The 15,135-nt window shown below is 36.9% G+C and overlaps 2 protein-coding genes and 1 long non-coding RNA gene across 4 annotated transcripts; all 3 read right to left on the reverse strand.

Moving 5' to 3' along the window:
* Nucleotides 1–390: 390 nt before the first annotated feature.
* LOC113331076 (probable serine/threonine-protein kinase PBL26) lies at nucleotides 391–3,651 on the reverse strand. 2 transcript variants are annotated; one of them, XM_026577862.1, is made up of 6 exons: nucleotides 3,402–3,651; nucleotides 2,321–2,487; nucleotides 1,935–2,152; nucleotides 1,651–1,840; nucleotides 1,104–1,495; nucleotides 391–916 (listed from the first exon to the last, which is right to left on the reverse strand). In XM_026577862.1, the coding sequence occupies exons 2-6, from the start codon at nucleotides 2,454–2,456 to the stop codon at nucleotides 557–559; spliced, it is 1,296 nt and encodes a 431-aa protein (XP_026433647.1). In that variant the 5' UTR covers nucleotides 2,457–2,487; nucleotides 3,402–3,651; the 3' UTR covers nucleotides 391–556. The 2 variants fall into 2 exon arrangements, with proteins under 2 accessions (XP_026433647.1, XP_026433646.1); XM_026577861.1 differs by having other exon boundaries at nucleotides 2,321–3,269; nucleotides 3,402–3,650.
* LOC113331065 lies at nucleotides 3,536–7,723 on the reverse strand. The gene is made up of 12 exons (XM_026577851.1): nucleotides 7,651–7,723; nucleotides 7,318–7,382; nucleotides 7,186–7,222; nucleotides 6,497–6,609; nucleotides 6,404–6,410; nucleotides 5,666–5,851; nucleotides 5,463–5,586; nucleotides 5,247–5,305; nucleotides 4,669–4,814; nucleotides 4,152–4,307; nucleotides 3,704–4,005; nucleotides 3,536–3,653 (listed from the first exon to the last, which is right to left on the reverse strand). The coding sequence occupies exons 1-12, from the start codon at nucleotides 7,721–7,723 to the stop codon at nucleotides 3,536–3,538; spliced, it is 1,386 nt and encodes a 461-aa protein (XP_026433636.1).
* Nucleotides 7,724–8,396: 673 nt separating this feature from the next.
* Nucleotides 8,397–9,913, reverse strand: LOC113331077. Its single transcript, XR_003350673.1, has 4 exons — nucleotides 9,507–9,913; nucleotides 9,313–9,409; nucleotides 9,070–9,188; nucleotides 8,397–8,957 (listed from the first exon to the last, which is right to left on the reverse strand). It is a non-coding gene; the product is annotated as an uncharacterized LOC113331077 (long non-coding RNA).
* Nucleotides 9,914–15,135: the final 5,222 nt, after the last annotated feature.

Raw genomic sequence — 15,135 nt, forward strand, 5'->3', positions numbered from 1 at the left:
TATGATGGCTGAAATAGTTGGCGATCAGTTTAACTACATTTTGAGTCACAGTTATTTTCTTTTGATTTTTTTCTTTTTGGCTTTGGCCAGGCCTTACTGCCTCCTTTGGCCAGAGTGTTGCAGTGATTTCTGCTTCTTTTCCTTGTTGTCTTCTTTCTTTTTCAAAAAATTAAACGCCAACTTTTGGCGGTGGATTTGCCTGCTAAAAATTGAATGCTAATAAGGAAAACAGCAGAAAGTTACTAGAACATAAATTTTTATAGGATATAGGAAAAGTATTGGAATTCAAAACATAGAAGAAAGATGGGTAGAGAAGTCAAATCTCATTTCAAGTCCTTCTTCCCCAATAAATACTAGAGAGAGAGAGAGAGAGAGAGAGAGACAATACCCTAATCCGACCAAAATATCACTCTTAATCGAACAAAAGGAAATGGTGTCATATGTATAAGGTATCCATTTACCAAGAAAGGAAAGAGAACCGAGCTCAAAAGTAGTTGTTGCAATCATCGAACAAAAGGATGTAAAGATTTTACAAACAAAGAAAATAACTGCGACATTAGCCATGAGATCTTTTGTTTTCTTCTCTTGTATTAGCACCCCATTCTATGGCTTCAGCAACAGCTCGTTGACGTTCCTCTGAACTTTCTTCGTCCCTCCTTTCTTTATCATCATCTTCTTCGTCTTCTGGATGCGGAAGAGGATCAGGTGTGGAAGATCCTTCTTCAATTGGACCCACTGACAGGAAACTGAGTGCAGTAACAACATCACTAATCAACGGACGAACTTGAGCTTCCTCTTGAAGGCACATGGCTGCAACAGCAACCGCTTGATTTAAACCTCTTACTGGAAAATCACCTTCAAGTAGGGGATCTGCTAATTCTGGGTACCTCTTTGGCTCCTTAAACATGGGGTGCGCCTGGATGAGTGAAACAATTACACAGAGTCATCAGATAAAAGTTAATTGACCAATCAAACAAAATACTGTGCTTTGATTTTGAGTGACTAGCTCGTGATTTTCTATGTGTAGCACATCTTCATGTCCTTCATATGAAAAGTGATGTGTATAGGGAAAAAAAGAGGGAAGGAAAGATAAGAATAAATACCCAAGAAACCAAATTTTGCTCTTGGGTTGGTTTGGTGGTGTCAATTGCTCTTCGCCCAGTGATTAGTTCGAGTAAAACAACTCCGAAACTGTATACATCCGACTTCACAGTCAACTGGCCTGTTCTTACATACTCTGGAGCACAATATCCATACGTACCCATCACTCTAGAAGAAACATGTTGCTTCTCCCCAACAGGACCAAGCTTCGCAAGCCCAAAATCGGAGAGTTTTGGATTGAACTCTTCATCCAGCAAGATGTTGGATGATTTCAGATCACGGTAGATAACTGGGGGATTTGCCTTATCGTGCAAATACTCCAGACCTTTAGCTGCACCTGTAGCTATTTTCATTCTTGTAAACCACCCTAGTGGCTTTTGATCTGATCCGATATCTGCCAATGTAGATGTTATGCAACATTTGACTCAGTGAAACAAGGGAGTCAATCGCTAGTGAAATACAGTTGGATGAATGAAATGTAGTTGGATGAATTACAGTAAGTTCATAATACAAAAGAGACAAAAAAAAAGAAAAAAAAAAGTGTAGTACCTAGTAGATGATCTTCTAAGGATCCACGTGGCATATACTCATAAACCAAAAGCCTCTGATCTCCATCGGCACAATAGCCTATAAGATTTACCAGATTTGGATGGTGAAGGAGACTCAACATCAACACTTCAACGAGAAACTCTTTATTTCCTTGCAATCCATTCCGGTCGAGTTGCTTAATAGCCGCAAGCTGATTATTATATAAGCATAAAAAAATTGTTCTAAGACCTCCAGACAACAAAGTGTTCGGTATGTTGAGTAGAAAAAAGCCAAGTCCTTTTTACCTGGCCACCATTTTCAAGACGCCCCTTGTAGACTCTTCCAAATCCACCTTCTCCCAGTAGACATTCCTGTCTGAAGTTCTTAGTTGCTGTGGCTAACTCACGAAACGTAAATGTTTGTGCAGCAATGTTTCCATTTCCCTCTTTGCTGGTGGCTTCGCTTTGTTGCTTTGTTTCGTCTTGGGTCTTTGGTGTTCTATTATTTTCCTCCGAAACATAGACTGAATCATTAAAAAAAACTTCAACAATTAATATGTGATCGAGAAGCAAAATTTATAGTTGTCATCACAATAATACCGAAATAATTTATCATTAATGGGCATATTTTAGGGTAATATACTCATTCTATGTCTGTGAGCGAGAATTCCAATATATATAATGATACCAACCTGGAGCCTGTGGTAGCGGTACCGATGTTGCATGATGCCTTACTTCTTTATCGTCAAATTGCGGCGAGCATTGTGGGCTAGTTTTTCTTTTTGCCGCTCTCTTCTCATTTGACCCAAAACACGGGAAACAACTCATGGTGTCGGAGCAAATTAATTACTTCTGAAAACTGTTCAACTAATCACCGACCGCAATACCAAGAGGCAAAAAAAAAAAAGCGCCCTATTCACAAACCCAAATGTATTGTAGAGAAAAGGTTCGTGAAGACCATGAAAATATAAAAATACAATTATACTTTGAAACCCAAACAAAAAGATTAGAGACCAATACTACCGAATGCTCATCCACAACATAATACTACTCACAGAATGAATTTTCCGGCAATTCCAATGCAGAGAGAGATTTCTCCCCGAAAACCCAAAGGTTCCAAGAGATCTCTCTGGGATCAGGAGGAGAAAAATTGGGGATGGGAGAGAAACACGGTTTGGGTGTTCTGTTCTTCGTGTGTTTGTTTTGAAAATCCCGGAGAAAATTAGGGGACATAAAGTTTATAGATTTTTTGGAAATTAATTCTAAGAATAAGCATAACTGAGTCCAATTTCTTTGTGGGATTCCATGGTACATGGAGATCCTAAAACCATTAAAATGTTTTGATGAATCAAAGTGACACAGGATGCAGAAGACCGTTGATTTGCTACAGAAACCTTGTTGGGCAGAGAATTGTAGAGAATCATTATATTTAATGGTCGGGTTGACTTGATTAGAATGAAATGTTCTTTATTTAGTGTTTCAAGAATGAACAGACAAGTTAACCTAAAAACAGCATAGCATTATTTTAGACAAAGAGTTTTCTGACTCAGACAATTGCGGAGGGAACAAAAATGTTTGAAAATCTCGCGCCAGATAAGTCACCAGAGAACGAACTGGAAAATTTTCCGGACGGTCATCTATCTGTAAATTGATAATTAGTTCACCCCATTTTTATAATTTTATCTTGTGGATCAAAAGAAATATATATGGTATCTTCTCATAAAAATGATTTGCAAAAGAAAATGATTTCCCCCTTGGAAATGTGAAACTCACCAGCAAAGGCGGCCGTTTTTAGAATTCGGACGATAAGTTTGCTGCAGATTATTCCGCAACAGATAATCCTTATCTAGGATTCACTGCAGATAAACTGGTATTAAAAACGACACTGAAGTCGACCCTTGATAGACTTAGCAGCGAATTTCTACCCTAAACTTATTGCTTCTATAAGCAACCGGGTAATAACTGTTGTCACACTTTTTGCTTCCTTCAGAGCTCCGCCTTGCAAAATGTTGTGAAACCCTTAATCTGCCAAAACTACAAACAAATATAGAATACTATATCGTATCATTTATTACCTGAGAGATGCGTTAACTTCAATCTTGGAGTCTGTCAGGACAATTTCATTTGTTGTATCACCTTTCGGACAGTCTTGACCTGCCAACCCTATCCTAAGATGCAGAGGTCTCATAAAGACTAGTTCTCCCAGGTCTCTCTTTGATTCTAACATCAACTGAACACATGCATCTCTTTGCTGCTCTGAAACTCTATGATGTGGGTTTAATTTTTCTAGGATTCTGTTAGCTTTTTCTTCCTGATGGTTCCCAGAATAATTCGAGTTCCGGTTTAGCTTCAAATATAGAATGGCGTTAATGACAACCTGCGGAAGAATTGCAAATAATGTAATTCTGAATGCGATCGACACAGTCAAATTATGTAATATAAATGCACGAACCGCCAAAGCTAATGCAACTGACATAAGACACTTTATTCTAGAGAGAGAGAGAGAGAGAGGAAGGATCATACCTCACTTGTCCCAGGAGAAATATTAACCACACAGTTGATGACTACTCTGCTGTCTTGGTGAAAATTACTAGGATTTTTGTCTTCCTCTTCACTCAATTCTTCCCTCAAAAAGGAAAGGTTATCCAATTCCTCAAACCACTGTTGAGCAATACCAACCTGCAAACAATCAAAAATAAGGCCTTCTTTCAACTATTCAATACGTGAGTTCCATAACACCAGAATATAACTTATTTTAATACAGTTATAAATAATTAGCAGTTGACAGTAAGAAGTCATGGGTTCCCACTTCTTAGTTAATCTGTACAACTCATAGAAGATGTGTACAGCTTTTAATATTCCAAACTTCATAAAAGTTGGTTGAAAATGAAAATCATGACGTCTAAATTGTCTTAGGTTGTCAATTTTCATTGCTTTTGATTGGGTGGACCTTTTTCTCGTACCTTCTGGTATATGAAATGAAATTTAAATTCTACCCCATCAAACGTAGATTAAAGGCACACATGAGAATTTCACACACCTTTTTTGCAGAAGTAGCAACCTCCTCCGACCCAGAGACTTCGGCCGCAGAACGTCTAGCCTGGCACCAGATACATCCTTCTTGAAGCGGTGCTGCAAGTTCTGTATCCTTGGGGATTTGCACATTCACTTCTATGTCACATCTTCCTGTTGGCAGCATGAGAAACTAGATAAGAATCCGCCATATTTAGGAAATAGAAACAACAAAGATACACAATCAATTTATAAGAAATTAGACAAAGAATCTTTAGTACACTAATAGGACAGTAACATCCCTTATGAACCAATATTAGGTTGTCAAGAATGCTTGTTTACAAAACTACAAAACAAAAAGTGAAATATGATACTATATGCACATTACTTCGGAAATCAAAATACTTGGTGACATACTGAAATTCAACAGCTGGAAGTCGATAAAATAAGTTAACTAGATATCTTATATAGTAAGCTCATTTCAAACATTCTGATGTTTGAATGACAACTGAACTGAAAGTGATAGTATGCAAAAACCTAGCGGACTATGACTTCTTCATGAAAAGGATCCACAAATTAAACTAAACAATTGCAACAGAAATATACCTGATAGAACACTAAAACTTTGACGATGATCAATGCCTGGTCTCTGACTTGCAATACCACTGAAACATGAGAATAAACAAAATCCGTAGTCATACATTTAACCAGTAGACAACACTCTTAACAAAAGTTGATCAATGATGTATATCAGTCCAGCGGTCCTTGATAGCAAACTAGTTTATTGGTCCAACCATTGACAATTACATAAAATCAACTCACCTAACAAAAACTCTCTCCGGAGGGTAACAATACCAATATGGCAGACCAAGGATTTCAAAGTTTGAAAGTCGCAGCTCTGAGACATCCCCAGAGTCCATATCAAGTTCTAAAATTGCCTGACCAACTTCACAAATGAAAAATTGCGTCATTTAAATGGATACCCATCAACATCCATATAATCCATCTGCTGAAAACTGAATTACCTATATCACAAAACAATATTTTGTTAATATAAGTGGCTACTGATGACATGAGACTATCATATGGGTATCCTTCCCTTAAACAACCAGAATCAACTCTCTGCGGCAACCAATTCTCAGTTATCTGATTCAACAATGATCTTTTCTCAGATATCAACTTCCCACATATCTCCATAATATTTGGGTACCCTGCAGAAACTTTAATAAGTCAGTATCTGAAACCCTTTCTTAATTGTTTTGAATATTCGGAAGCACAGAATAGAATATGAACCTGTAATAACATCTTTAATCTCCCCAGAAGATGATAAACAACTTAATCGTAAATAAAAGAAATACAACCCTTGGCAGAAGATGATAAACAACTTAATAGCAAACACATGTTCTGTGATGTTTGGACTTAATACTCTAAAAAGACATGTAGATTGTTTTCTCCTTCTTGTCTCAGTTGTTCATAATTGACATCGAAATGATCGTTTCCAGCTTGATCACCCGCCTCTTTACCTGTGGAATCTGGGCTATCTGCTCATTTACGTATACTTTTGCTTCAAATGTAGCATGACTCATTTGAAGAAGAAGAATAGTGTAATTGGAGGCACATACTTGTGAATTAATTCATATGTTTGGTGCTGCGAGCAACATACTTGTGAAAGCATCTTCAGTAATACCCTCGAGATCGAAGAAATAGTATCAAAACACCATACTGGTAAAAGTAAGCCACTTGGAGAAACCTTTGGTCAGTACCTTGAATCTAAAATGAGTAAGCAAAAACCAAAAATCAATACCTTTAAGCTAAAATATATTAGTTTTATTGGGAGTCTCTATTTTTCCACCAACCATGTCAAGGAGATGTTTGCAGGAGCTATGAAAGAAGTGTTTGCCACTCTTAGCGGATAAACCATCAACAACATCATAGTTAAGCCTTAAGGTCAAGGAAGTATCACGAAAACCTACTCAATCATGAATGACAAATTAATCAAACTATAAATATAAGAAACCAACATAATCACGTTAAAAAAATGTGTTTTATTTATTCATACCATGTGCCAGAACCAACGGAGAAGAGTGGCCTGAGTGGCCTAGATGAGTCACCCCATCACAATTCCAATGAACAATACGAAGGATTTACTACAGACAAAATCAAGACATGTTTCAATAAATTTCGTGAAAAAGGGGTTGGAATTTTTTATGCCGAGAATACAATTCGTTTTCATTTGGATAGTATAAGGTTAAATTTACACATGCTTCGTCAGATAAGTGAAAACATACCTTGTCAACATCCATAGACTGGCAAGTGAGTCACCAGTCTTTGGGAAGGCCATACTGTAATGAAGAATAAGGAACCGAAAATCTTAAAGAATAAGAAAGAAGACTAAACTAATGCAAATGAATTGAGAAGACGTACTTCATGATCAAGTTTGCTACATAGATGCAATTAACGGTGTTTGCTCTATCACCTATTACGTTCAAATACTGCATCAAGTAGCTATACATCCACAATAACAGATGGAACAAAGGATAAATACCTGCATTTAGTATGGCATCCTCCACCATGACATTTACCTGATATATGGAGGTCATAACTTGAAGAGAGAAGTGGAAAATGCCATTTGATAATAATAATAGCAGTAGTAATTATAGAAATTCACTCTTCTCACTTTGGAGCCTCCTATGGCTAGCAAGAAAGGACAATCTTCAGAAAAGGATGCTAAAAAACAGTTCCCTACACAATACGTACACCTTATTAAAAATCTTATAAAGTCAAATCCGTTGTGCACAATATAAAACAGAACTCTGCAATTCTCCACATATGTGCTTTGCAATAACATTGTTTGAGCTGTGACTCAAAAGCTAGACAGAGATCAATCTAAGATAAAACCCATTCTTGGTGAACTATCCATCTAAAATAAAACCCATTCTTGATGAACTACAGATAAAATATAAAACAGTACTCTAAACAGAAAATTGAGATTAAGTTTCACTTTTTTTACCTTGATATAGTAAACTTTGGTCACCATTGCCATTGGTAGTATATTTATCTTTTATCTTCTTCATGATAATCATTTTTACCTTACATAGCACAATTGAATCAAAACTCCAATATGATGCGACCATGAGTACTTGCAAAGGCAGTAAACAAAAAGGAGGCATGTATCAACGAAGAAATCTTTAGATAGGGAAACTATTCGTGCTTTGTGAAACGAAAAACAATTGAATGCAAGTTGAGAGTTTCAAGTGGACCTTCCTTTTAGAAAATTAGATAACACCTAATATCTTCATTATCAATGTGCAAATGCAGAGCATCTGTGATCCTCATTACCAGTTTTACCTAACCAATATATCAATGGACCTTCCTCAATATATCTTTCGCATCACTATTTTATAGAGTTGTTGATTTCTTAACTGAAGAGCCATGATCAGATGCACCAGTAAAGTCGGTGCCGCGTACATCAATACCCGTTATGGCGGCTTCTTCTGCCATAAATACTTGCATTATTTACAGATCCTTGGAATTCTCAGCAGTCCACACAATACTTGTCAAAGCATACTATTTTTTATAATGAGTTAGTATTTCTCTGATATGAATCCCCAACGTGGAGGCAAGACATTTTTCGTGCTGAGAATCTAAATAATTAGATATGAATCCCCAACGTGGAGGCGCTAGGAAATGGGTATGGCATTGGATTCATTTGCATAGGCTGCAGTTGATTAAGAAAAAGAACTACCTACAATGATAACACTATGATGACATTAGCACAGATTACACGAAAATCACCAACATTTTTAAAAGTTGGCCACGTCCCATGCCTAATTGATCAGTCAGCTACCTAATTAGCTATGCATAATCTTGTGTTGAAAATAATCTTAAAACACATTTAACGGAAAACAAAATGAGAGATGAAAGATGAGATAAGAAATGGGTTTAGAGCATTTTCGTTAAAGTCATGTTTAAGGACTCCGACCATTCCTTAATTCTTAAAGGACATGTCACAATGGTCGTGTCCGGAAAAATTAACTCAGTTAGTTAGATTTAAACAACCAATACAAATCATATAGGTAGACACAGTATGAAGTAGTTGCCAAAATTATCAATGAGAACGTTCGACCAAAAGGAGGCTTTGAGCCTACTAAGTACTGGCTACACTTAAATAGGTTCTTATTTTCCTTGAACATAAGTAAACAGTTGAAATTAATGCAACTTTAGGAGGCTTACCCGATTCATTTATGAGTTTAAATATTATCTAACCAAATGCCTGAAAGCTTTCCCTAATTTTTCATTTTGCATGGGTAATTTCACCTGAAACATGTGAAGGATGAAAGCAGGTGAAAGGTTTAAACCACAATACGAAAAATATTTTAAATATGTCAAAAAAGGAACTTTTGAAACTGTATCCAAGCCATGCATAAACCTCTTCTTCAGAATTTGGATTCTTTCTTACTGCACTACTATTCTGCAGTCAGCATTCCATTCTGGTCTCATCGTCTTGGTGTTGTGAAATGACCTCTAAAAAATGAAATAGATCATATTCTGTTGATATGGCCAGAAGAAAATAAACAAAGGAGTAGCAGTGATTACTTCCAAGATGCAACAGTCAAGCAACGAACAAAGAACCAAAAATCACAAATCACAACAACAGCCTTCGTATTCTTACTTGTAAAATGCTCAACCTCTGCACACTTCAATAGTTCATTTTCACTTGAAGTGTCATTAGAACCTAAGTCCAATGTTGTTTGATCTTTAAAACAACACTGAAAAACACAAATTCAGATAGCGATTAATGATCATTAACAAACTATATCGCTTTTAATGGAGATTACTCATCGTTTAAGAAGCATAAAATTTTACCCAGAGTAAAACCTAGGATATCCTGAATAGCTTCTACTTCAATCTCAAATACCTAGGATATCCTGAATAGCTTCTACTTCAATCTCAAATAATGATTCCAAAAACAATCACGAATAGCTCCAATGACGAATAGCTCTATCTCCGTTCCATCATCAGTAGTACCATCACGAAACAATAAATAAAAAAATCAGACTAAAGGAAAACCCCCCAAAAAACTGATTGAATTAACAATAGGGAAAACCCCAAAAAAAAAACGATGTCTAGGGTTTTATGATAAAGAAAGAAAGTCACAGGGGGGAATGCTGCGGCATAAGATTAGATTAGGCTTTTCGGGAAGGTACTCATCGCCAAGTTTCCGTGTGGCAAAAGTACTCCGATTTGTTTTCAAAACCCTTGATTTTTATTGGCGGGTGTTCTAGAATTGGAGTTTTTGGCCCACGTTTCAATGTGAGTCCAACAATTTCTACTCAAATTATATATATACAACAAAGAGTAAAACCTAGGATATCCTGAATAGCTTCTACTTCAATCTCAAATACCTAGGATATCCCGAATAGCTTCTACTTCAATCTCAAAAAGAAAGAAAGTCACGAACAATAGGGAAGGGGAATGCTGCGGCAGAAGATTAGATTAGATTTTTCGGGAAGGTACTCATCGCCAAGGTTTCCGTGTGGCAAAAAGACTCCGATTTTTTTTTCCAAAACCCTTGATTCTTAGAGGCCAGGAGTTCTAGAATTGGAGTTTTTGGCCTAACTTTCAATGTGAGGCCAGCAATTTCTACTCAAATTATATATACAATTTGTTTGTTCTTTAACATAAAGGATTTAGCAGAAGAAAGTAAACATTTTTTTTTAATGCAAGAAATATTATATTGAGCTTAGCACAATCGTGTGCGATTTAGTTCAACACGAAAATAGGAGATATCCTTCCCAACTATTACAAATGCTCTCTTTACGAGTATATTTAGCTAAATTAACAGCACATTTATTAGCAAGTTGTTTGTGTGCATGCAAAACCAACTATCGAAATAAACTAAAATGAAAGTAATATTTTCAACAATGCATCTTAACTTCCATGGAACATCATTTTCCTTTCCTTGAATAGCTTTTGTGAGACTGAGATAGTCAGACTCAATTATTATCCTCTTGTAATTCAAAAGGCAGCTAAATGAAGATTTACAAGGATAAAGCCAATCCTAAAAGCTTAAATACATGAACTCAATTCAAACCAAATGGATGAAACAAATATATACTATGATACATACACAGTCTAAAAAATTTTAATTGCCAGCAATTATGATGATCCGATGGTGATTGTTGTCTGAGACAAATAATCGGTTCTCATCCTCATCTACAGATATACAACCTAAAATAAAGAAAAATATGGTTTATATAAGCATGACACCAGCAACAAAAACATCGTTCTCTAATATAAAGCATGAACATATCTAGATGGGGTAATGAAGAAGTAAAGAAAAAGATGGTTTTAAATATAAGCATGACACCAGCAACAAAAACGCCGTTCTCTAATATAAAGCATGGACGTATCTAGATGGGGTAATGAAGAAGTAATTAAACTCCATATATGGAGAGCATAATTACAAATATGGAGGGACTGCAGTTCATAGGTACAAAACCCTAATGCTAGATAATTTTTGTATAGTGTTCCTTCCTTCTAAGTTTTCACATTGGAATCAGAACCTGAATGGCACCAAGCTATCCCCCTTACTAAGAACTACGCATATATGCAAGCTAACATAAACTTGATTTGAGTGAAAAGTGCCAGATGTGATGATATTTCCAATAAAAAAAAGAGAACTGCAAGACAAATATTACCAGGAAAGTATAAAAGTAAATTCCGAAGAGAAGAATCGTATAATTCCATCGCGACATCAGCTTTCTTAGTTTTCATGCTTCCTAAGTTCTGGTCCAGCAATTCATGTTGTACCAAATTGAGCTCCTCAATGGCTACATTATAACCAATCAAGAATTTATTAATTACAGATGCCTCAGACTGAAATAACGAAATCATTTTACAAGCACACGGAGGACAAGAAGGAAGCTATGGATTATGCAAATTATATGTTCACTGAGGTTGGAAAAGTACGTTTGCTAAATGTTTCAACCTCTGTCATTCTCCCGATATATTGCGACGGACTCTTGAAGTCTTTAAAGATAAGATAGCATGGCCTTTCCACTTCCTAAAATCCAACATGATACAGATTATAAATACACGTCAGAACGTTAAAATAACACCCAGTAACACGACTTTAGAGCAATTAAACAAGAAAATTCAAAGGAACCACATGCATTTAAGGGCGGAAAACATCCAAACTTCTTATTTGCTTTATAAATGTAGATGGTAACAACCAAACTTCTTCATAACTCCGTGTTTAACAACCAGCAGTTAAGTACTTATAGGATCTCGATTCATGCAATTTAGATAACCAAGTTCACTTCAAGTATATACTTTTTTCTTTTCTTTTCTTTATCCATCGGGTTAACAATTAGATGTGCGAAGACAGAAAATCAAAACAAGAAGACAATACACAATTCATGATAAGGATTCGTACCTCACCTCAGGAAAGGTCTTGTTAGACAGCAAGATAGGAAATGTAATATACTCCTTCATAATTGTGTGGACTATACATGCTCTCGCAGAAACATAACGATCTGAACTCAGAGATTGAAAACCAAAAATGCAAAGTACCGAAGTTAGAGTAATCCACTCATATTAGGTTCCATCTCGTCTAGCATATTATAGTGCATAATTTGTCAGAATTACCTCCGTTGAAGCAATTTAACTGTCTCAAACATTAAGGTATGCTTTGAACCAAACATTAAAGAATCAGAGGTAAATGCATCCACCAGAAGTAACACAGTTCCGCTCCTATCAAATGGATGGTTGCTCTCTTCAGGTTTATTCAACCAACAATAACTAGGACCTGATTATTGAATTGCAAAGTAAAGAAGAAGTAGGTCAAATGAAGCAAACCCTGTTTTATAAAAGATAAAAGGGGCGACGTTAACTAAGCGTACCTTGAAGCTCGTCGAGGGTACACTCCAAAAATGTTATAAGGTATACATCACGAGCTAACTGATTTGGTATCTCAGATACTGTTGATAATCTAAAAAATAAATGCTCGCGGCAAGTTAGAAATGTCATCAAAAATACTCAAAGAAATTTTTATAAAGTGGGAGAAAGAGAAACTCTGCAAACCGGAGTAAACTGAGTTAACTCAGTTTACATTTCTTTGTCAATTTTCACCAGTTCTAATCGATTTTAGTTTCATGATTTTCTGATTTCATTCAACTTATTGTTCTACATGATTTGGATTGTTTTATTATTTTGAATCTTTCTCGCCTTTTCCTTTTATATGTTCTTCGATTAATCTCAAACTTCCTTTCTGTTTTTCCTTTCTTTACTCTGGTTCTTAGCATGTCATTCTTAATTTATCTAATGAGTTCTTAATTTTTTGCAGAGCCTCATCCGTTGTGTGTCATGGAAGGCTTCCATTATTGGACCTGTTGGTAGGCTTTGAAAAGGTCCTAAAAATTATCCCCGGCAGCGGCGCCAAAAACTTGGCAGGCCCGGAGAGGTGTATAGAAATAAAGCGATAAAAACGGAGGCCTACAGTAATACCGCAAGTGCACGGTCGTCAGTTGTAGCTCGTGCAAGTACGGGTCGATCCACAGAGATCGGGTGTGTTTCGGAAATGTGTCTTAGCTAATTGGGTTCCTAGTTTTGCTTTGGGCTTAGAAGCCTTTTGGAAGTGATGGGCTTAAAGTGCTATTGGGTTTGATAACAATAAAAGGAACTGAGCTTGGGCTCAGTTAGTCTTTGAAAGTGCAAATTGGGCTTGGCTATTTGAACTAGGCCTTTGGTCTTAACTATGGAATGGGCCTTAGTGAATTTGGGCTTTGGTCTTAAACAAATGGACCTTGGTTAAGCCCACAGATGACTGAATTGGGCTTCAGTTTGAACTGAGCCTTGGGCTTGGTAATGAACTAGGTCTTGGGCTTAACTGGGCTTTGTTTTAGTGAACTGATTTGAACTTAGGCTCAGTTGGACTTTGGACTTGGGCTGAACTGTGGACTTGGCTTGGCAGGCAGCAGCAAGGGAAAGCAGCAGCAGCTGCAGCAGAAGCAGGAGCTGCACTGCAAGGCCAACAGTAACAGCAGAAAGGGGCAGTGCACAACAGCAGCAGCAGCAGTAGTGCTAGAGCAGCTACAACAACACAGCAGTGGAAGAGAAATGCAACAGAGTTGCATCAACAGCATCAATGCTGCACAGCAGCAGCAGGGGAAAGCAAAGCAATGGTATGCAACAGCAATACAGCACAAGTGCTGCAGGGGCAAGCAATAGGATATGCACAAGCAATGGAAAACACAGCAAGAGAGTTGCAGGGCAAATGGAATAAGAGAAGCTACAGAACAAAAGCAATGAAAAAAAAACTAAACAGCAATAAGACAGAACACAAAGGCAGAACAAAAGTGAACCAACAGTAAGCAAAACAAAATAAGATGAACCAAGGCTTAAGCCAAGGGCAAGGATGTGGTGAAGAAACTGAAAGGAAGCAATACTAGGCAGAACACAGGCATTCCTATAGAATGGGTTGAAAACTAGCTTGCTATAAGCACTAGCTTCTCCCAATACTCAATCAAAGTGCAACCTAAGCATACAACAAGAATGGCAAGAACATCAGCTTGCTATGAGCACTGATTTCTTGCCATTGCACAATTAGTTCAAAGCTTTTAAGATATCTAGCCTAGTATTCCATCATGTAACTGACAGTGACAGGAGCAACAACAATGAACATGTAACAAACATCAACAGGAATGAATAGCATTAACAGGACACAAGTATTAACAATGAACATTTAACTAACAGCAAGTTTAACAGCAGAACATGAACATTAACTATAAATAACTAACATAACAACCATGACAAGAGTACAGCAATTAACAGAAAACACTATTAAGCACAACATGAACTGAAATGAGCATAACAGGAAGCAAATAACATGAGCAAGAAACTGAAAATTGAAATTTAACAGTTAACAGAACTTGGAAGTTCTGGATGTGGGCTAGTCCCAACATAAGGTTTACAACACACCCACAGGGCTATTTATACCCACAGACACAATTTCCCCCAAAATACAAAATTAGGGTTCTTCACCTAAATCCCAAAATCAAACAGAAATTAGGTAAATTATTTCTACCTAAATTGACAGTACAAATCAGACCCATATCCCTACTCTAGCTTCCCTATGCTCTCCCTAACAGAAATTAGAGCTTACTCGAAAATACCCAAATTAACTGAAATCAGGGTTTGATTTTTTTTTACCTAATTTGATGTGATAACTCCCAATTCTTCTCGACCCATGCTTCCATTTGTACTCCTCTACCTCTCCATAGCTTCAATTTCTCTCTAGGTCACCTATTTCATCAACCTCTCACGCCTAGGGTTTCATGGATGAAACGTGAGAGATGGAGGGAATAGGGGTCTAGATAGGTAGGGAGTGATGATGTGGTGTTTGGTAGTGATTAGGTGGAGGTTAGGTGGTAGAGATGGTGGTGACAGAGGTGGAGAAGGTGGTGGTGTACGGTGGAGAAGATGGCTGTTGCAG

The sequence above is a fragment of the Papaver somniferum genome, unplaced genomic scaffold (assembly GCF_003573695.1).
Source record: "Papaver somniferum cultivar HN1 unplaced genomic scaffold, ASM357369v1 unplaced-scaffold_123, whole genome shotgun sequence".
In the NCBI taxonomy this organism is placed as follows: Eukaryota; Viridiplantae; Streptophyta; class Magnoliopsida; order Ranunculales; family Papaveraceae; genus Papaver; species Papaver somniferum.